This window comes from Mirounga angustirostris, unplaced genomic scaffold, assembly GCF_029215605.1.
Source record: "Mirounga angustirostris isolate CCGP_5_RB_7025 unplaced genomic scaffold, mMirAng1.0.hap1 SCAF_4, whole genome shotgun sequence".
NCBI lineage: Eukaryota > Metazoa > Chordata > Mammalia > Carnivora > Phocidae > Mirounga > Mirounga angustirostris.
Genome location: NW_026991712.1, coordinates 96,405,857 through 96,429,225, shown reverse-complemented (window position 1 = coordinate 96,429,225; position 23,369 = coordinate 96,405,857). Strand labels below are relative to the sequence as shown.

The 23,369-nt window shown below is 35.7% G+C and overlaps 1 protein-coding gene across 14 annotated transcripts in view; it reads right to left on the bottom strand.

Moving 5' to 3' along the window:
• Window positions 1-23,369, bottom strand: part of ST7L (suppression of tumorigenicity 7 like) — a 90,119-nt gene that overhangs the window by 59,335 nt on the left and 7,415 nt on the right. For 10 of the 14 annotated variants that reach the window (XR_010410788.1, XR_010410789.1, XM_045896952.3 and 7 more), the window contains 6 exons: window positions 23,047-23,101; window positions 19,044-19,159; window positions 12,454-12,532; window positions 2,084-2,238; window positions 484-581; window positions 104-218 (listed from right to left, as the gene is read on the bottom strand). Coding sequence is in view for 12 of the 14 variants with exons in the window: in XM_045896952.3 (XP_045752908.1) it covers window positions 104-218; window positions 484-581; window positions 2,084-2,238; window positions 12,454-12,532; window positions 19,044-19,159; window positions 23,047-23,101 (618 nt within the window). In the remaining 2 variants the exon portion in view is untranslated. The remainder of the gene's footprint in view (window positions 1-103; window positions 219-483; window positions 582-2,083; window positions 2,239-12,453; window positions 12,533-19,043; window positions 19,160-23,046; window positions 23,102-23,369) is intronic. The other 4 variants (XM_064588643.1, XM_064588644.1, XM_064588645.1 and 1 more) reach the window with 2 other exon arrangements.

The following is a 23,369-nucleotide window of genomic DNA, read 5'->3' as shown; positions in this document are numbered from 1 at the left end:
GGAAGAGAAAATCAAAGAAATACCAGAATAGGATCACATTTATGATTACATAATTGAAAAAAATATTTTAACCATGCTATCAACTAAGTCAATTATCACTCACCATCATATTTTGCTAGGACTGCCTGAACATCTGCATAGGCCTGTAATTCTAAAAGTGATTCTAGGAGATTCTCATGGATGTTCAACATGGTAAGAGGAGGGAATTCTTTCATCAACTGTACATTAAAAGGAAAAAAGATTAAAATTATAGCAAAGGAACTCAATAGAGCTGAATCTAATTCATTAAAGTAGAAATTCTTTAGTTTCTTAACAAAACTGTGGAGACTCAACCCTTAGAAGTACATTATATTAATAAATAGCTTGTTATAAAAACTACCAATTAAAAAACAATGATTTTACATTAAAATAATTGGCAACTTAAACCACATTTTCAGTTTTTGAAGGAAGAAATATAAACATCCAATCATCAAACTTACTTACATCTCTCATTATTTTTACTGCTTCTCTTATTCTTCCTAATTTTCTTGCACACATTGCTAATCTTCTTTTAATATATACCAGTACATTGGTATCTCTTCCTATTTAAAAAAAAAATGACACAACTATCACTTTGTATTACAAAGTACTATTTCATTAACATATTATCCATTAACTATAAGTAATTATTTGCTTACCCGGGAAGTTTCAATTAAAATTAAACTGTGTCAGAATGGAAGACTATTAATGATTATTGAATTTGGGTGACTAACATTGAATGGGGGTTCATTATACTGTTCTATTTTTGTATATGTTTGAAGTTTTTTATGGTAAAAGCTTAAAATCTATATATATATAGAATTACTTTTGCCTCTAACAATAAGTAATCTGAATACATTATATATAAATTAATCAGTGTAAACTTGACAAGTATATTTTAATATTAACATAAAAGAAATATATACATTAATAGGAAAAACTAATTCTGACCTATTATTTTGAGTTACTGCATAAACAATCTATTATTTTAATATTCTCTATTGTTTGAACTGACAAAAGATGTTCAAGACAAAATCTCCATGTGAACTTTTGCTCAACAGCTAGTAATTAACAAACTATAAAACTCTTTCTAGTAAGAGCTCACAAATATTTCTGTAACTATCTCAGAATCATATTTGAGATATACAAAGACAAATGGCACGGCTTTTTCACAGATGTAGTTTCATTAGTTCCAGACTGCAAAATTATATATTCCCACAGTTGTGTGCTATAACAACATACATTAAGGAAACATACTGTATACATCAATATTTAGTTTGGAGAGAAAACATTATCCAAACTTTAATTTCCACAAACAAAAGATTTAGAACTTAACTGCTAGCAGATAATGCATTATGTAAACATATTTCAATTTATTGCCTATTATCTGCCAAAATCATTAAACTAATGGCCACGAAAAACAGCAGGAAGCAGCAGCTCTACAGATTCTAACATCTTTGGTGGAAGTATCTCAATAGTAACTGAGAGAGCATCCCTAAGAGAGGAAAGAATCTCAGTCGCTTTGGCCCATATGTTCTCAAACATATCATAGAGAAAAGTCAAAGAAAGAAAGAATCGATGCCATGTGTAGACTGGATGTTATACTAAAGGGGTTACTTCCTGGCACTGTGTGGAGGTACATACAGTCTGAAGGGCACACCAAATGATGTACTTCTACTACTGCTTGGAGGAAGGGTGAGGATAAAGGTAATAGCTGCTTATCATTACTAGAAGGCTCTCCTGAATCTTGGATATTTTTGAGTTGTGCTTCTCCAATGACCAGCCCAAATTCTCACATGAAATAAATTACCTTAAGTCTCAAAGCAGCACATCTCTCAATAACCAAAGCACATCTGTTCCCTCCCACAAGCATTCTCTAGCTAATGTCTATTTGTCTTGCTGGCTTATAGACATAATGAATAGATTAGTTATCTCTTATGAAAAGAAGCTAACTTCTAAGTATTAAGGGTTGTTTTCATTATTGTTGTTTTGTGTCTTAAACATAAAAGAGCCAACTGCAGGAACTAAATAAAAGACAGGTAAAAATCAGTTCAAATTTGCTTACTCAGTTGAGCTTCATGCTGAGGACTTTGGTGCTGGCACTGCTGTGACCGCCTGTAAATTGTTTCTCCTGCCTTGAGTGCCTGTTTAAATAATCTTTCAGCATCTACAATAGTTGTTGCTTCTTCCTCAGCCAGTAGAACGTATGCAGTGGCACAGCTATGAAGAAGGCAAGCAAGGCAATTTTAAGTAAAATGGTGAAGAAGTATTTTCTCTTGGATATGCCCTTTGTTCTGCATCACATTTCCCTACCTTTACCTACATTTTCCATCTCTTGAAGAAGAAAAAAAACCTTCACTCAATATTCTAATTTATTAGGGGTATATTGGTATATTTTTGGTGTTTCCACAGTTTTCCTCCTTTCCTACTTTTCTTTTCTTCGCTTTATTTTCTACCTGCTCTACTTCTCTATCTATTCTCTGCTTGTCTCATATTTTCCTTTTGTGAAAGGGGGGGGGGGAATAAGATCTATAAAGAATTACCTAAAAAGTAGTTCAAGGGACTATATACTCTAGGGGTCATGCCTGCTCTTAGCCACTATATACTCTGTAATATCCATCTAACAGGGGCAAGTATGGGAGAGGATGAAGATTGAGAAGAAAGTCCCATGGCCAACTAGGTACCTTTAACATTTGACTTTGAAATATATCATTCCAGGGCTAGCCCTTTTTCCCAACCCTGAGCCTTCCTTCTGCGTGCTGCCCCCATCCTCTCTTGGACTTAGCCTCAATTGTATTACAGCAAAACTTCCTTGGTCTGAATTCCAGTCTTTCCTCCTACACTGCTGCTCTTACTCATCACACCCAGGCTCACTCCAAGTTTCCTTTCTTCATCCCACTAAAACACAAAGATTTCTCTTTGTATCAGTTACGTCAAAAGCTGGCTAATAAGGTAAGTTAACTTGTTTGGGGGTAAAAAAGAGAAAAAGTTTCCTTTCCATTCCCAGAAATAGCAAGTACATATCCTAGTTTTTCTGGAGACAATGTCCTAGTTCTGATTATCTAAGCTTGCATTGTCCAGTACTGAAGTCCTTTGCTACACGTAGTTATTGAACACCTGAAACGTGCCTAGTCCGAATTGAGATCTGATGTCAGTGTAACGTGCACACTGGATTTTGAAGACTTAGAAGAATGTAAAATACTTTAATAGTTTAAGAAATATATCAATTATATGTTAAAATAATATTTTAGTATTTGGAATATAGCTAAATAAAATATATTCGTTAAATTAATTTCACCTATTTCTTTTTACTTTTAAAATCTGGCTACCAGAAAATTTAGTTACATATATGGTTCATGTTATATTTCTATTGAACGGTGTTTAAGAGAAGAGAAATTGTTGGCAAAAGTATAAGACCAGGCATGAAACAAAAATGATGGCAAGGGGGGTTGCCTGGGACTCTTGTTTTCAGCGCAGGTCATGATCTCAGGGTTGTGAGATTGAGCCCTGCATTGAGCTCTACACTCAGCAGGGAGTCTGCTTGGGATTCTGTCTCCCCTCTCCATCTGCCCCTTCCCCCATTCACATTGTCTCTCTAAAAAAATAAATAAATAAAATCTTTTTAAAAAAATGATGGCAAGGTAGCTATCAAACCGCTGGGGACAAGGAGGATCTTCTGAATTCAGAAAATGCAAATCGAACCATTTCAGCATCCTTCAAATAGTACACTAAATTGAACTATATGATAATTTCACTAACCAACAGAAATTTCTCCATTACATATATCAGATTTCTCTGAAACATTAGATATATTGCTGCTTTAAACACTAGGCTCCCAGGCGCCTGGGTGGCTCAGTTGGTTAAGCGACTGCCTTCGGCTCAGGTCATGATCCTGGAGTCCCGGGATCGAGTCCCGCGTCAGGCTCCCTGCTCAGCAGGGAGTCTGCTTCTCCCTCTGACCCTCCTCCCTCTCATGCTCTCTGTCTCTCATTCTCTCTCTCGCAAATAAATAAAATCTTAAAAAAAAAAAATTAAACACTAGGCTCCCAAACTGCCATTCTAAGCCCAATTCAAATGTTCTTAAATAACAAAATAAAAACATTTTTAAAAGATCTAGATGGGGGGGCGCCTGGGTGGCTCAGTTGTTAAGCATCTGCCTTCGGCTCAGGTCATGATCCCAGGGTCCTGGGATCGAGTCCCGCATCGGGCTCCCTGCTCCGCGGGAAGCCTGCTTCTCCCTCTCCCACTCCTCTGCTTGTGTTCCTGCTCTCGCTATCTCTCTCTCTGTTAAATAAATAAATAAAATCTTTAAAAAAAAAAAAGATCTAGATGGGTATAAATTGATGCAGTAGAATCAAAATATAAATATTTTAAATTACAGTTTAGCTATATGATAAAAAGAGGTTCTTTCCTCTAAGAGCTTTCCTATATTCGTTCAAAAAATACATATATATTTTAAGATTTTATTCATTTATTTGGCAGAGAGACACAGCGAGAGAGGGAACACAAGCAGGGGGAGTGGGAGAGGGAGAAGCAGGCTTCCCGCGGAGCAGGGAGCCCGGTGTGGGGCTCAATCCCAAGACCCTGGGATCATGACCTGAGCCGAAGGCAGACGCTTAACGACTGAGCCACCCAGGTGCCCCAGTTCAAAAATATTTTTAATGGAGATGTTAATACAGAAATTAATTTTATAAGTATTGAATGAATCTCACTGTTAGGAAGGTTGGGGTTTTTTTTAATTAAGGTAAAATTCACATACTAAAATTGGCTAATTTTAAAGTATGTCATTCAGGGACTTGTAATATATATACAAGGTTCACTCATGTAGCACGGAGCAGTATTTCATTCCTTTTTATGACTAATATACCAGTGTGTATATATACCAATTCTGTTTATCCAATCATAATCAGCTGATGGACATCTGAGTTGGTTCCAGTTTGGGGCTATAATAATATTGCTGTAAACACCTGTTTTTAGTACTCTTCAGTATATGCCTAGGTGTGGAACTGCTGGGTCATATAATAGTTCTAATTTTATCTTTTTGAGGAGCTGCTGCCCTGTTTTCCACAGTGGCAATACCATTTTACATTCCTCTGCAATGTATGATGGTTCTTATTTGTCCATATTTTTGCAAACACTTGGTATTTTCTGGAGGTTTTTGTTTTTGCTATACTCATCTTATGAAGGGGCATCTCACTGTTGTTTTCACTTTCATTTCCCTAATTATGAATGATGTTGAGCACCTTTTCATGTGCTTATTGGTCATTTATATGAATGTCTGTTTAAATCCTTCTTTGAAGAAATGTCTGTTGAAATCCTTCATCCATTTTTAATTGGATTATCATTTTGTAACTGAGTTATAAGAATTCTTGATATATTCTGGATACTGGACTCTTATCAAATATGGCTTGCAAATATTTTCTCTTATTCTGTGGGTTGCCTTTTCACTTTCTTGATAGTATCCTTCAATGCACAAAAGCTTTTAACTTTGACAAAGTCTAATTTATCTAATTTTTTCTTTGTTGTTGCTTGTGCTTTTGGTGTCATATCTAAGAAAACATTGCCAAATCCAGTCATAAAAATCTGTCCCTATGTTTTCTTTCTCTAAGCACTTAAATTTAGATCTTAGATTAATTTTTATTTTGTTTTTTGAATTAATTGTGCATGATGTGAGTTAAGGGTTGCTTTTGCATGTGGCTATCCATCTGCCCACCATCACTTAATGAGAAGACTATTCTTTCCCCATTGAATGGTCTTGGCACCCTTGTCAAAAATCAATTGACCACAGGGGCTCCTGGATGGCTCAGTCGGTTGGGCACCCAACTCTTGGTTTCAGCTCAGGTCATGATCTCAGGGTCATGAGATCAAGCCCTGCTTCGGGATCCCCACTCAGTGGGGAGTCTGTTTCTCTCCCTCTGCCCCTTCTCTCACTCTCTCACTCACTCTCTCTCTAAAATAAATAAATCTTTTTAAAAAAAATCAATTGACCATAAATGCATGGGTTTATTTCTGGACTCAACTTGATTCCATTAATCTAGATGTCTGTTTTTATGATTTAATTACTGCAGCTTCATAGTAAGCTTTGAAATCAGGAAGTGAGTTTTCCAACTTTGTTCTTTTTCAAGGTTGTTTTGGCTGTTTGAGGATTCTTGTAATTCAATGTGAATTTTAGGATCAGCTTGTCCATTTCATAATGGCAATTGAAATTTTGATAGGGATTGCACTGAATTTATAGATCAACTTGAGGAGTGATGCCATCTTAACAATGTTAAGTATTCCAATTCATAAACATGGGATGTCTTTCCATTTATTTAGATATTCTTTAACTTTTTCAACAATACTTTGTCATTTTTAAAAAGTGTACAAGTCTTACACTCTTTGGTTAAATTTATTTTAAGTATTTTAACACTTTTGATGCTATTGTAAATGGAATTGTTTTTTAAATTTCTTTTTCAGGGGTGCCTCGGTGGCTCAGTCGGTTAAATGTCTGCCTTCGGCTCAGGTCATGATCTTGGGGTCCTGGGATTGAGCCCCGCATCGGGCTCCCTGCTCTGTGGGGAGCCTGCTTCTCCCTCTCCCCACCCCCCACTCTCTAATAAATAAATAAAATATTTAAAAAATAAATTTCTGGGGCACCTGGGTGGCTCAGTCGTTAAGCGTCTGCCTTCGGCTCAGGTCATGATCCCAGAGTCCTGGGATTGAGCCCCGCATCGGGCTCCCTGCTCTGCGGGAAGTCTGCTTCTCCCTCTCCCACTCCCCCTGCTTGTGTTCCCTCTCTCGCTGTGTCTCTCTCTGTCAAATAAATAAATTCTTTAAAATAAATAAATTTCTTTTTCAGACTGTCCACTCCTAGTATATAGATACATGACAGATATAAGGAAGGACTTGTTTCTGCCATTTTCCTATTTATTTTCTATATGTCCCGTAGACAATAACTTTGTTGAACTCTTTTGCTAGCTGTAACGGTTTTTTTGTGTGTGGATTCTTTGAGATTTTCTATGTGTAAGATCATATAATCTATGATTAAAGATGGTTTTTTAACTTTTTCCCTTCTGATTTGGAAGCCATTTTCCCTCCTTCTTCTTACTCAATTGCACTGGCTAGCACTTCCAGTACAACGTTAAATAGAAGTAGAGAAATGATGTCCTTGTCTTACCTTGATCTTAGAAAGAAACCTTTCAGTCTTTCATCTGTAAATATGTAGTTAGCTGTGGGTTTTTCACAGATGTCCTTTATCAGTTTGAGGAAGTTTCCCTCTATTCCTTTTTTATTTCTTAGTGTTTTTATCATAAAATAGTGTAGGATTTTGTCAAATACATTTTCTGTATTAACAGAGATGACCATGTGGTTCTTATTCTTTTTTTCTATTAATGTGGTATCTTACATTGACTGATTTTCATATTTTAAACCACCCTTGCCTTCTTGGGACAAATCCCACTTGTTCCTTGTGTATAATTCTTCTAATATGCTGCTGGATTTGCTGTGCTAGGTATTTTGTTGAGGATTTTTGCATCTATATTCATAATGGATATTAGTCTATAATTTTTGTTTCTTGTGATGTCTTTGTCTGGTTTTGGTATGAGGGTAATATTGGCTTCACAGGATGAGTCAGGAAGAGTTACTTCCCTTCTATTTCTTTGAAGAGTTTAAGAAGGACTGGTGTTTATTCTTCTTCTAGTTCTTGGTAGCACTTGCCAGAGAAGGGATCTAGTCCTGGGTTTTCTTTGTTTGGAAGTTTTTAAATTACTGATTCCATCATCTTCACTCGTTATAGGTCTACTCAGATTTTCTATTTCTTGAATCAATTTTGGTAGTGTGTTGTTAGAAATTTGTCCATTTATCTAATTTATAAACATGTAATTGTTCACTGTATTCAGCTTTTAATTTCTGTAAGGTAAGTAGTAATGTTCCCAGTTTCATTCTTAATTTCAGTAATCTGAGTCTTCTTTTTTAATTGGTCAGTCTAGCTAAAAGTTTGTCAATTTTGTTGATCTTTATTTTTTTAAGATTTTATTTATTTATTTGACAGAGGGAGAGAAAGAGCACACAAGAAGGAGGAGCAGCGGAGGGAGAAGGAGAAGCAGGTTTTCCACTGAGTTGGGAGTGCGACACAGGTCTTGGTCCCAGGACCCTGGGAGCATAACCTGAGCCAAAGGCAGACGCCTAACTGACTGAGTCACCCAGGTGCCCCAATTTTGTTGATCTTTTAAAAAACCAACCTTTGGTTTCATTGATTCTATTGCTTTTCTATTCTCTATTTTGTTTATCTCACTCTATTCTTTGTTACTGCCTTCCTTCTGCTTGTAGTTTAGTTGGCTCTTCATTTTCTAGTTTCTTACAGTATAAAGTTTAAGTTATTGATTTGAGATCTGTTTTTCTTTAGTATTGTGTTTACAGTTTCCACTTTCTCTGTATCTCTTAAGTTTTGGTATGTTGTGCTTTCATTTTCACTCATCCATCCCAAAGTATTTTCTATCTTTTCTTTGTGATTTCTTCTTTGACTCACTGGTTGTTTAAGACTCTTGCCTAACTTCCACATATCCCAATATTGTGAAATTTCCAGATCTCCTTGTGTTTTTGATTTCTAATTTTATTCCACTGTGGTTGAAGTACTTTGTATAATTTCAATCTTTTGGAATTTATTGAGAATTCTTTATATCATAACATATGATATATCCTAGAGAATGTTCCATGTACACTTGAGAAGAACATGTACTCTACTATTGTTGGATAGAGCACTATATGGATGTCTGTTAGGTCTAGTTAGTTTATAGTGTTGTTCAAGTCTTTCATTTCATTGTGTATCTTTTGTCTAATTATTCTATCCATTATTGAAATGGTGTTGAAGCTTCCAACAACTGTCTATTCCTCCCTTCAATTCTGTCAGTTTTTGCTTCATATATTTTGGGTCTCTGTTATTAAATGCATATAAGTTTATAATTGTTGTATCTTCTTGATGAATTAAACCTCTTTTATCATTATATAATGTAATTATCTTATAAAAATTTTGTTGGAGCGCCTGGGTGGCTCAGCTGGTTGAGCATCTGGCTCTTGATTTCAGCTCAGGTCATGATCTCAGGGTTTCGGATCGAGTCCTGTGTTGGGCTCCATGCTCAGCACAGAGTCTGCTTGTCCCTCTCCCTCTTTTCCTCCCCTTGCTTGCTCTCTCTCTCTCAAATAATTAAAAAATTTTTTTTTGTCTTGAAGTCTATTTTGTCTGATATAGGATAGCCACTGCATCTCTCTTTTGGTTACTATTTGCATGGAATATCTTTTTCCATACTTTTACCTTCTACTTCTTTGTATCTTTGTATCTAAAATGAATCTCTTATAGACAGCATATAGCTGAACTGTTTTTTAAATCCATTCTGCCAATCAATGCCTTTAACTGCAGAGTTTAATCCATTTACATTTAAGTAATTAATGATAAGGAAGGACTTGTTTCTGCTATTTTCCTATTTGTTTTCTATATATCCTTTTTTGTCCTTATTTCTGGCAGTAATTGTGTTAGGTATTTTCTAGTATACCATTTTGATTCCCTTCTAGCTTCTTTTACTATATTTTTTTTAGTTATTTCTTAGTGGTTAATAATTAACAATTACTTTTAACATCTTAATTTACAGCAATGTAGTTTCAGTTAATACCAACTTAGTTTCAATAGCATACAAAACTTTGCTTCTATATAGCTCTTCCCCCACCCCATACCTTATGTTGTTATTGTCACAAATTACATTTTTATAAACTGTATGTCCATCAATATAGATTTATAATTAGTTTTACATTGTTGTCTTCTAAATCATATTGAAAAAATAATTGTTGCAAACCCAAAATACATTAACTTTTATATTTGCTTATGTAATTATCTTTACTGGTGTTCTTTATTGCTTTGTGTGGAGTCAAGACTGTCTAGTATCCTTTTATTTCACCTTGAAAAACTCCTTTTAGCATTTCTTATAATATAGGTCTACTAGCAATGAACTCTCTCAGTTTCTGTTTATCTGGGAATGTCTAAATTTCTCCTTCATTTTTGAAGAACAGGTTTGTTGGATATAGAATCTTTAGCTGTGGAGGCACCTGGGTGGCTCAGTCAGTTAAGCACCTGCCTTTGGCTCAGGTCATGATCCCTGGGTTCCAGGATCAAGCCCCGAATTGGGCTCCCTGCTCAGCAGGGAGCCAGCTTCTGCCCCTCTCCCATGCTCATGCTTGTGCGTGCTCTTTCTTAAATAAATAAAATCTTAAAAAAAGAAAAAAGAAAAAGAATCCTTAGCTGACAGTTTTCTTCAGAATTTTGACTTTGTCATCCCACTGCCTTCTGGCTTCTATGGTTTCTGATGAGAACTCAGCTGTTAATCTTATTGAGGATCCCTCATTCATGATGAATCACTTCTCTCTTGCTGTTTTCAGGAATTTCCCCTTGTCCTTGGTTTTTGAAAGCTTGATTATAATGTGTCTCACTGTAGATTTCTTTGATTATATCTTACTTGAGGTTCACTGAGCTTCTTGATCTTTATTTCTAGATTTCTTTCTAAACTTCTTTCCTAAATTTCTTTCTAGATTTCTAAATCTTTATTGATATTCTCTAGTGGTGAGATATCCTTCTCATGACTTCCTTTTGTTCTTTGTACATGGCTTCCTTTACCTCTTTGAGCATATTTACAGTACCTGATTTAAAGTTTTTGTCTGGAAAGTCCAAGTCTTGAGGACTTCCTTGAGGACAGTCTCCATTCATTTCCTTTCTTTTCTGTGTATGAGGCATAGTTTGTTTCTTTGAATGTCTTGTAATTTCTTTAAAACTGCACATTTTGAAGATTATAATCTAGCAACTCTAGCAATCAGATTTCCCCCTCTTCCCTATGGCTTGTTGTTGTTGTTTGTTGTAGTTATTTGTTTAATGACTTCGCTGAACTAATCTGAAGTTGTAGTCATTATCATATATGACCAGTGAAGCCTCTGCTCCTTTAGCTTATTCATCAGCCAGTGATTTGATAGAGATTGCCTTAAACACCTGGAACCAAAAACAAAACAAAAAAACCCAAGTCTGCAGATTGGTTCTGTGTGTGTGTTGGGGCACACCTTCAACATTCAGTCAGGCAGTTTACAACTCTGCCTTAGCCTTTACTTTCTGTTTGTGCAGAACCTGAAATTTAGACAGAGCTTAGGGTCTTAAGTAATTTCTAAGCATGTGCCCAAACCTGGGCATGTGTGGGACATCTGAGATTCCCAGGAATATGTCAGAGTTTTTCAAAGCCTTTATTTTCCAAAGTATCTCATTCCCCAGCCTTTCCTCTCAAGCTTTCTGGTTTGTCTATTGTTTGCCCCAGCTGTTATCACTTGCCCCAGGGCAGCAGGGACTAATGCATTTGCCTTTAAATGTTTTCAACAAATGTCCCCCCAGTGTAGCTGTGTCTGCACTGGGAGAGCTCTGAATTAACCCAAATAAAGGCAAGACCTTTGAGCTGGTCCTTCAGAGAGCCAACCAGACAGGTCAAAATAAACAAGCGCAATTCTTTAACAATAAGATCCATTCCACTTCCTCTGGTAGTAGGAACCTATACCCAGAATGCTGACTTTTGTCTTCAAAGCTGCCACTAAGCAAGGGAGTGGGGGATGGAGCCAGTGTAAGTCAAAACACCATAAAGCTCACTTACAGAAATTTGGCTGTTTTTTTAATTGATTAAGCATTCTCTAGGATGCTTTAAACTTTTGATTAGTTTCCAGAGTTTCAGTAAAGTTGATTCACTGCTTTTGAGTTCCCTACACTGTGATCTTTGCTCCACCTTGGGGGGCATATTTTGGGGGGCGGGGTTGTTGAGGGATACAGGGGACAATGCTAAATTCACATCATTCAGGAAGCATTCCTTGATTAACCCCAACTGGGGCCATATTTTACTCTTGGCATTTATTTAGTATCAGATTAATACTTATTGATCTGTTTCACTTAAATATTAGGTTAACTTATAATTTTACATTTGCCTTTTCAAAATATAGAATCGATACAAAGAGTTATAAAAAATAAATGCTACATTTTCCTTATTTTGAATCCTCTTTGCATGCCTCCAATCCCATTAGCAACTAAAGTTCTCAGGACTGAATGAATGCTTTAAATGAATGATTTAAATGAAAAACAAAATTTAAAAAGGTGGCAGAAGTATTTTAGTACTCTTTAACTATCAAGAATTATCACCAATTAGATCAACATTCTCCATTTAAAAAAGTATCTCTAGGATAATTTCTATTCAAAAGCACTGATAAGTTTGTAATTTCAGAAGCAAAGTACAGATGTCTATGAACACTGCAAAATTTGTCTCTAGTATAGAAAAAAAGAAAGGGGATTGCTAATGACTCCAAGTGTCTTAGGAAGAGACATAAGAACATGAAATCATTTGCCTGAGTTTCCTTCAAAACAAACTTACTTTCCATATATTTCAAACTTACTCATTGTTTAATTCTAAAGCTTGATAGGCTGCTTTGATTCGAGCTGGAGGATTTCTTTCCCTCCATGCCTTCTGCATAACTGTAGGAAAAATATTTCAAAAAGTAGATGAGATGGTAAACATAAATAATCTTATGCAAAATGTGTGAAGAATGAGCTAGGAGAGTAAACAAAGATTTAAATAACATGTTCTTAAACATAAGAAACTAGAAATTGGGGTGTCAGTTCACCTTAATCTTATGAGAAATTTAAATTAAATTTGGAAGCATCACACATAAGAAAAATATATTCTTTCTCTGATTTGAGTACAATATATAAGGTATTTACTCCAGTTAATTACACCATTACTATACATGAACATTTATATTTCTAAATGCATATTAAAATTATGTGACATCACATTATAATCAATATGAAATATTCTAGTTCTTTTATCACTTTGAAAAGGGCCTATGGAACTGTTAAAAATATACAAACACTTAAAAACAAAGTCTTTGTCTAATCAATGATTCAATCCGGGAAGAATGTCTGAATTTGCATTTTGTACAAAAAGGTGGAAAAAGCAATTAATTTAGAATTTAGTACATTTATGGAAAATGTCTCTACCAAGATTCAACAAAAGCCTGAATTAAGATCTCTCTAAAATAATAATATTAGTTTTGCTACCATTTACTATACCAAAATGAAAATTTAATACTAATAAATACTAAATAAAATTTCATACTAAACAATAAGTTTGTTAAAAATTAAACAAACAAATAAACAAAGTAGATTCATGAAACTATCTGGCCTATTTCAAGTTTGATAAGAAAAACAGAGAATCTATGAATGTTGCTTTTGGAACAAAACCTACAACTGTCCAGAAAGAATAATGTGGAAAATGTTTGAGTTTTCCTTTGGAAACAAAATATTAGTCTTGGCTTAGAGAAGAAGACAATATATTCCACTTGTGTGACAAAAATACATTTCTCATATCGAACATGTCACCAGCTGTCTGACAGCTAATGCTTCCTGAACTTGACAAATTGATGCAAGTCAGCACCCATCTGATAATAACCAGGTAAAGAATAGGGTTTTGCTGAAACTTTAAAATATTACATAAAAATAAAGAATAATATTAGACTTGCCAGTTTTAATGATGGAGCTTTCTTCTTTAACTTACATGATTTAACTTACAAGTCAAATTTGGATACTGAAATCTTAATCAACATTTTAAATGGCTATTTGGTCTTCTAGTCTATTAAGTATATGTCAAAATTTATTGAAATAATTCTTTTAAATTATTAAGTTACACCCAATTTTTCACTAATTATAGAAATGTTGTAATAACCATCTTTCAACATCTACCTTTGCATGCCTGACCCAATATTTCCTTTCTGGAAGTGGAATGGTTGATTAAAATGTATGCATCTTTTAAAAGATTTTGGATATAAACTCGCAAACTCTTCTCAATAAGATTGTATTAATTTACATTCTTCCAGGCAGTGGAGGAGAGTGGAGGATAGAAACAGAGAAACTGTTTCCCTACTTAGCAACACTGAGTAGTATCAATCTTTGCTAATTTAATACATGGAAACGATCTCATCTTCTTTACACTTCTTTCTTTTTTACTAAGGTCATCTGATCCACCTTTAAGCATTTTTTCTTATTCATATTCTTAAGTTTTCAACTGCTCTATCCAGACTTTCAAGATTAATCCTCACAACTTATTCAGTTCCAAGTCAAAGGGGAAACGGGAAATAAAGTACAAGAAGAGGGCGCCTGGGTGGCTCAGTTGGTTAAGCGACTGCCTTCGGCTCAGGTCATGATCCTGGAGTCCCGGGATCGAGTCCCACGTCAGGCTCCCTGCTGGGCAGGGAGTCTGCTTCTCCCTCTGACCCTCCTCCCTCTCCTGCTCTCTGTTTCTCATTCTCTCTCGCGCAAATAAATAAAATCTTAAAAAAAAAAAAAGTACAAGAAGAAAAATTTGTATTTCTTTCTAAAACAAGGCTTAGGAATAATTAAAAGGAAAATGCTGATTTAGTATTTAACTGTCCTCTTTTTTTTTTTTTAATGCAAAAAGGTGGTTTTATTAAAGCACAGGGACAGGACCCATGGGTAGAAAGAGCTGCTCAACTGTCCTCTTTAAGAGCTCTTGATATTCTTAAAAAACAACACAAGCAATCAGCAATTCAATCAAATTTATCTATTTTTTTAAGTTAAATAATATTCCAATATGCTATCAAGCAGAAAAGAGAATAGTCAATCCCAAGATCAGAGGTTGTAAATGTAGATGCCTACAAAGACCAAGCAGAAAACATAGATGTGTAAACTAAAAGCATGTACACTGTCTAAAGGAGAGAGTCACAGCTTGGGTCTAATTGATTATTACAAGGTGGACTTACAGGTCCAGTTTTGCCATATTTTCCAACTTCTAAAAAGCGTAAATCTGGGTTCAAATGTTAAATCTCCTGATTCTTAAGTGTTGAAGAGAAAATACCATGAAAACAAATTATTCCAAAAACACTGCTGACCAGGGGCACCTGTATGGCTCAGTTGGTAGAGCATGAAACTCTTGATCTCAGGGTTGTGAGTTTGAGCGCCACGTTGGGTATAAAGATTACTTAAAAATAAAATCTTAAAAAAAAAAAAAACAACGAAAAAAGAATACTGCTGGCTGGTCCTGAAGATATGTTTGTTTTCTGCCTTAAATAAATAAATGAATAAGATGAGAAGAGAATCTACTAACTTAGTAACTGATGACAATTCATCAAGAGAAATTTGTAATATCACACATATGTATACATTTTTTAATATAAAACTACAGATATAAATCATTACCTTTATGTGAGTGTCTGAAAAGATCAAAATGGATCAATTCACAGATGGAGTCTGTCCTTGAGCTCGGTATTTACATGGGATTATGCATACCTCTAACCTCTAGAAGTACACGAAACGTTGCAAGGACCAAAACAGCATGTGTGGTTTTAAGAAAACCAATTTATAAAGTCTCAACATTATATGACTCTTTCCTAGAACTGATCTACTTGAAGAATGTTCCTCTGATTGATCTATGCATCATGCTGGTTTCCCTTTCCTACCCAATATCTGCTTCCCCACTCCCCAAAAGATATATTCCCTTCTTCTACTTTACAGAAAAAACTCTTACTTCTCGCCCCTCCTGAATCTTTCTAAGGTGCAATCCCTAAAGTATAAAAATCTCCAAGTGCCCAAAGGACAATTCAAAGTTTGGGTTTTGGGAAAGCCATTTTTTTGTCAAGGCACCTACAACAGGAATTGCTTTTACTTAACAGTGAAGCTTGGCTTTAGAAATAAGAGTATTCTAGCCCCTGGATACTCTGAATGCAAGTATGTTGTAGGGGAGGGAGTGATAACAATTTTCATCAGTTCCACTTATCAGCACCCCTAGCCCCTTACTGTCAAAGAATGTGTTGCTACTAAGGGAAGGTCCCCTCACAGCAAGGCAAAGGGGGCACTAGTAAAGGATAATAGGGGCACCTGGATGGCTCAGCTGGTTAAGCAGCTGCCTTCAGCTCAGGTCATGATCCCAGGGTCCTGGGATCAAACCCTGCATCCGGCTCCCTGCTCAGTGGGGAGCCTGCTTCTCCCTCTCCCTCTGCCTGCCTATCTGCCTACTTGTTCTCTCTCTCTGTCAAATAAATAAATAAAATCTTTAAAAAAAAAAAAAAGGATAATAAAGGCGGTGGAATCTTATTTTGGCCAAGTGATAGGCTCTAGGCAAAGCTCCAAGAATTATCTCTTTCTTAGAATCTAAATTCTGAAGAGAAATGGTTGTCACAGAGATGCATGTTAACATGTTTATTTGACTTAAAATGAAGTCAGACTTTTCTTTCAGAAAGTCGGTCTGATTTGGTTGATAGAATTGACAATGAGAACTCACCCGGCCAACAAGGTTATATGGAGAACATTTTCTAAAGCTGAAAATACCAAATATGTAGCTCCAAGGATTTGACAAAAATATAACTAAAGTAGGGCGCCTAGGTGGCTCAGTTGGTTAAGTGACTGCCTTCGGCTCAGGTCATGATCCCAGGGTCCTGGGATCGAGTCCCACATCGGGCTCCCGGCTCAGCGGGGAGCCTGCTTCTCCCTCTGACCCTCTCCTCTCTCATGCTGTTTCTCTCTCGCTCGCTCTCTAATAAATAAATAAATAAATAAAATCTTTAAAATATATATATATATAACTAAAGTACATGATACCATTTAGAACCTTATGATAAAAGGAAATTAAAATTTTTAAAAACTTACACAAAAAATTTTACTGTGGAAAAGCATATGTGATAAGACTCTCAAGTATATAATAATTATAATAAAATAATATAGACGTATGAAATGGGTGAGTTCAAGAAGCAAAAGGACTTACATAAAATTTACTACTGCTAAAGAGTATTCATCAATGTCTTTTTCAATGGATAATGGTGGGTATCAAGTCATTAGATTTCTTGAGATACATTCAAATATAGGGTATTCTAGTTTTATTTTCAACTGTCTTTAATATGCTAAAAATCATATTCTTTGCAATTATTTAATCTTACGATATCAAGTTAAAAATGTTTGAAAGGATACATAGTTTTTCAAAATCCTTTAGGAGATAAGTGAACAAAAATGTTTTAAGAGCACAGCTTTAGTGGATAGCCATGGTTGCTACTTGAAAAGCCCGCCAATGTCTGCAATTCCGCTTGTGACAAGGAGGAAAAGCCTTAATTTCTAGAGTTACTTTTAGAGTCAACTTTAGTTCTTAAAGTTAACATGACATACTAATTTCTATTTCTGTTATTTCCCCAACCCAACACTTTTGCCATTAATATAAACATTAAGCATGTAAAAATAAAGCAATTCCTTTTTCTATTTGCAATTAAACCCATTTATGTAACCATTCCAAAGATCCTTGGATTTCCTGCTATCATCCACCCTTAGTATATTTAGTCCAACAGATATAGATCACAAAGAATTCACTTCAATGCTGGAAAACTGGCTATTTTTCAGACCCCTAGTGGTGATTTTCTTTTGCCTATCACTATGGTGAGTAGAAGCAGTAGTAGTATAGTGGTTAAGAGTCAGACCTGAACTTGAAATCCAGCTTTATCATTTATTACCTAGATTACTTGGCATATTACTTGATTTTCCTTTTCCTGCCTGCCTGCCTTCTTTCTTTCCTTCCTTTTTTCCATTCCTTTATTTCTGAGGCTGATAAAAGTACCTATCTCATAAAATGATTGGGAATATTAAATCAGTACATTTATATAAATTGCTTGGAACAGTGCTTGGTGCATAATAAGTGCTATACAAGTGTTAGCTATTATTAGTGAAACTGCTTAAGACATCTGTGACACCAAGGTCATTCATAGATACTTTCATCAAAGAATAAATATTAATATTTACAGTATGCCAGACAATGTGCTAGATGATAAAGATTCAAAGATGATGAGAATATAGTCCCTGCTTTCCAAAGTTTCCCACTCTATTAGGGAAGATAAACATTAAAACAACATGAATGGAGCACTGGGTGTTATACGCAAACAATGAATCATGGAACACTACATCAAAAACTAATGACGTGGGGCGCCTGGGTGGCTCAGTTGTTAAGTGTCTGCCTTCGGCTCAGGTCATGATCCCAGGGTCCTGAGATGGAGCCCCACATCGGGCTCCCTGCTCAGCGGGAAGCCTGCTTCTCCCTCTCCCATTCCCTCTGCTTGTGTTCCCTCTCTCCCTGTGTCTCTGTCAAATAAATAAATAAAATCTTAAAAAAAAAAAACTAATGATGTAATGTATGGTGATTAACATAACATAATAAAAAAATAAAATAAAACAACATGATAAAATTAACAAGTAAATGTTTGTGGTTGAATAAATTAACTAGAATGGTTTCAGTGAGGCTTGGACTAAGTACTGTAGAACTGCAGAGAAGAAAGAGTTTAACTCTGGAGTTCCCAGAGAAGGGTTCCTAGAGAATGTGACTTTTAATTTGGATCTTGAAGGATAAAAGCAGGAAGCATAAAAGTGGGAGGATAGATACGAAAGGAGAGGGCATTCAAAGTAAAAGAATAGTGATAAAGATCTCTCTGTCTTTAACCATGTATTTAAGAGTCTCAATACTATCTTCCATAGAGAAGATTTAGACCTAAACACAGACATTTCTATGATCTTCCACCACTTTCCATGCACCTCTAATTTATGACTGAGATAAAGTATACTCCATTTTAATCTACATGCCATGCCTGGGTTTACACTTTGCCTTACTCTTATGTATAATTGCACATGTTAATTCCCCAGACCAAACTGGGTATACTGTTCTCTGCATGAACAGTTGCTGTATTTGATCTGAAAGGTTTTTTAAGTAATAAAAGAAGTAATTTTACATTTTTATAAAATACTTTAAATTCTTTATAAGGGTAGGTAGTGTAACAACCTAGTTTACATTCATACTTAGTTTCAATTTTATCTGGGTCTCTTATCCATAATGCAAAACAACCTCAAGCCAAATAACTTTGTATATTATAATAAGTAACTCTAAAGACTTTTTAAAATAATTTTCATCACCACTGTTTACCCCATGAACAGATATGACACATACCTGTGTCTGAAGGACGTAAAAAGTCTGTGTCACAGGTGAAAAACGTCTGATGGTCCTGAGCTGACAAATTCATGTCATAGTATGTAAGTGGCTCTTTACCAGTCACCCAAGTGTATCTTTACCAAAACACAAGAAAATATGTAAATTGAACATGAGAGAACCTTTACCTACTACAACAGAAACTATTTAAAATGCAAAAATATACTGCTACAACTTCTATTTCAGGATGTTTTAAAAGCTTATTATCAGAAAAACAAGAGATAACAATACAAACTACTTAGAGTATGACAATAAAACATCAAAAATCAAAAGGGAAAAGGCCAGATTATTAGTGCTTCTAAATTAGATGAGGGGATAAAACAATTTGACTTAGATACATACCTTATTAAATATACTTAAATTCTCAGTGAATTAGAATTATTAAAAGTAAAACTACAAAGAAGCTAGAAGAAAACATAGGTGGCCTTTTACTAGATGTCAAAATGGTAAAGGGCTTTCAAAGCAGACAGCAAATAGAAACTTTTTCCAGATTTTACTAAATTAGAAATTTAAACTTTCATAGCCCCTGAAACCCACAACAATTAATAGCAAGTTAACAAACTGGCTAATAGGGGCGCCTGGGTGGCTCAGTCGTTAAGTGTCTGCCTTCAGCTCTGGTCATGATCCCAGGGTCCTGGGATCGAGCCCCACACTGGGCTCCCTGCTCAGCAGGAAGCCTGCTTCTCCCTCTCCCACTCCCCCTTGCTTGTGTTCCTGCTCTCGCTATCTCTCTCTCTGCCAAATAAATAAATAAAATCTTAAAAAAAAAAAAAAACTGGCTAATAAATACATTTTTAAAGGTCCAATCTCAGTAATTAACAGAGTGAATTAAATTAACAAATTTTTACTTTTCATCTGTCAAATGGCAAATATATGTTGCTGAGGATGAGGTGGAATATGGACTCACACATACTGCTGGTATAAGTGTAAATTGGCATTTACATTTCTCTTTCCAAAAATCAATTAGGTAATATCTATTAGGAGTCTTAAAAATATTCACATCTAGCTAGGGGATGGGTGTGTGGAATTCTACTATGCTATTCTCTCTACTTTTTAATTTTTGAAAATCTCCATAAATAAAAAAAGAAAATAGTAACAGGGAGAGAGGAAAAACTGTTCAACCCTTTAATTCCAGAATCTTAGTGCTACAAATCAGCCCTAAGGAAATAATCACAGATGTTTAATATCATATGCTAAATATTTATATATAAAGATACCCCTCTAGTGTAAATGTTGACTGTGAAACATAATCTGTGACCCCGATAGGGGAGCAATAGGTAAGGTAAGGTACCTCCATACAACAGAATAGAGTACAATCATTAAAAACCATGTTTTTGAAGAAATTCATGTACGAAGGGGCACTTGGGTGGCTCAGTCGGCTTTAAGCGTCTGACTCTTGATTTCAGCTCAGGTCATGATTTCAGGGTCCTGGGAAAAAGTCCCTTGTCAGGCTCCACACCCAGTGGAGCATCCGCTTAAGATTCTCTCTCTCCCTCTCCCTTTGCCCCTCTGCTTCCCCCTCTTAAAAAAAAAAAAAAAAAAAAAAAGCAATTCATATATAAAGAAATTCTGTGGAAAATTCATACACTGTGTTAGAAAAAAAGGATGTAAAATTATATACACATAACGATGCCCAAGTTTTGTTTCTATATATGCATACAGAAGAGAGACTGGATGGAAATACTAATAGCAGTTTTCACTTAGTGGTAGGAAAAGGTGATTTTTACTTTTTTTTTTTTTACTTTCCTTTTGATACATCTCTTCATTTTTCCAATTTTCTACAGTGACTATACATACATTTTAAAATCCAAAAAAAGGTATTTTAAAAGCACATTATAAGTATTATTTAAATGTACATGATAAAAGATTTTAAGTAATAGTCCAAGTTGCATTGCTATTTAAAGTTTTTAAGCTATTTTGTGAGAAATTATCGTAAAGAAAAAAAAAAGTAGGGGCGCCTGGGTGGCTCAGTCCTTACACATCTGCCTTCAGCTCAAGTCATGGTCCCAGGGTCCTGGGATCGAGCCCCGCATTGGGCTTCCTGCTCAGCGGGAAGCCTGCTTCTCCCTCTCCTGCTCCCCCTGCTGTGTTCCCTCTCTCGCTGTCAAATAAATAAATCTTAAAAAAAAAAAAAAAAGTAGATCCTTGTTCAACTAGCAAAGTTTTGCTACATATTCTAAACTTGTAAAAAGACTACTTATTAACGATCTACATTATTCCCAAAATGATTTAAAGGAGTTAAAAATATATAATGTACAATATTAATGACCTTAATTAGAAGCAAATAAAAAAGACTCAGTAAAAGCAAAAATTTGAACATACAGTGGAGCCAGGAATGAATCTAACATATGAAATACATATCAGAGTTCTGCACACTTACTAAACGCTGACTACAATAGGACTTTAAGCTTTCTAAAACCACACAATGATTATCAATGCAATTGAGACTTTTACATTAAGAGAAACTAATCATTCAAAAAGAAGTATAAGTGTTCCTGATAACAAGATAGGAAATTTACTTTTTTATATCTTTGTGAACACTGTAAAACAATAAGAAATAGGGCGCCTGAGTGGCTCAGTCAGTTAAGCGACTGCCTTCGGCTCAGGTCATGATCCTGGAGTCCCTGGATCGAGTCCCGCATCAGGCTCCCTGCTCGGCGGGGAGTCTGCTTCTCCCTCTGACGCTCCCCCCTCTCATGCTCTCTCTGTCTCTATGTCATTCTCTCTCTCAAATAAATAAATCTTTAAAAAAAAAAAAAAGAAATAGCCTAAAATCTTTTTATTTCAACAAATGGACTGAGAAGTTCAAGGACTTGTTTCTTGCAGAATCCCTTAATAAAGACTAAAGGCGGGGCGCCTGGGTGGCTCAGTCGTTAAGCGTCTGCCTTCGGCTCAGGTCATGATCCCAGGGTCATGGGATCGAGCCCCGCATTGGGCTCCCTGCTCAGCGGGAAGCCTGCTTCTCCCTCTCCCACTCCCCCTGCTTGTGTTTCCTCTCTCGCTGTCTCTCTGACAGATAAATAAATAAAAAATCTTAAAAAAAAAAAAAAAAGACTAAAGGCATCACTCATAAAAACCTAGCTTTCCCTTCCCAGGATACTACTATCCTACACTATCAAGTCTTTAAGCACAGGGATTATTGCTCAGTCACTCTGTATCCCCATCATTTTGCACAGTGGCCATACATAGTAGACACCTAATGTTTCTTGTTCAATGAATTAAATAACATGCCCCAGTCTACCTCCAGGTAAAACACAATTCTTATTAAAACAAGGTATCTTTGGGTTTAAGTGTCAAAAGCTGTTTTCTCATCTAGAGTTAAAACCAGAAGAGAAATGGACACAGTAGTGTGGATAGCAAATAGAAATATAAAATACAAGGGGCGCCTGGGTGGCTCAGTTGGTTGAGCGACCAACTCTTGATTTCAGCTCGGGTCATGAGATTAAGCCCCATGTTGGGGGAGTTCGCTTGAGAGTCTCTCTTCCCTCTGCCTCTGCTCCTCCCCACACATGCGCGTGTGCTCTCTCTTTCAAAAAAAAAAAAAAAAAAATACTATACCCTGTACTGTTGCACAAATGAAGTTCATATTCAACGTTCAAATTGATATTTTCTAGTGAGTCCTCAAATTTTGGAATTGAGCATATATGTAAAACCATATGTTGACATTTGTACTTCTTTTCTTAATCTCATGAATTCTCTGAAAAGGCTTTTTGCCAAAACCAGGAGCCAAATGTATACTTACTATTATCACAAACATATGGTTTGAAGCAATGTTTCTCATGATTATTGAAGTAAATACAGTGAAGATGCTGCCAATTAAAGCTTGGGCTAATCATTTTCCCTTATTATATACATCAGTGTCTCCAACTAGAAGAGCTGTGATGTGTTTATAAAAACAAATGTTTCCGTAATACTTCTACTCTCAAACTAATGCTATAATTATACTGAAAGCAAAATGTAATACCTCCTATATTCTGCTCCTCGGAAAAGATTTAGAGGGTTTCTCCATACCTTGCATTCTAAAAAACAAAGGGGAGGAAAAAGGGAAATGAATTAGCTTAATCAACTGCAGTTAAATCAACTGCAGTATAGAAAAATACTATACAACATTCATTGTATAGTCACTGTATGCTATGCACAGTGCTGGCCAGACTGCACAAAGATGAATAAGGCCCGGACCACCCCTGCTGTCACGCAGCATACAATTAAATCTAGTCATTCTCCTATTTTTATCTCTATAGCATTTAGTTCATAATTCAATTATAGCACTTCACTTAACATATTACA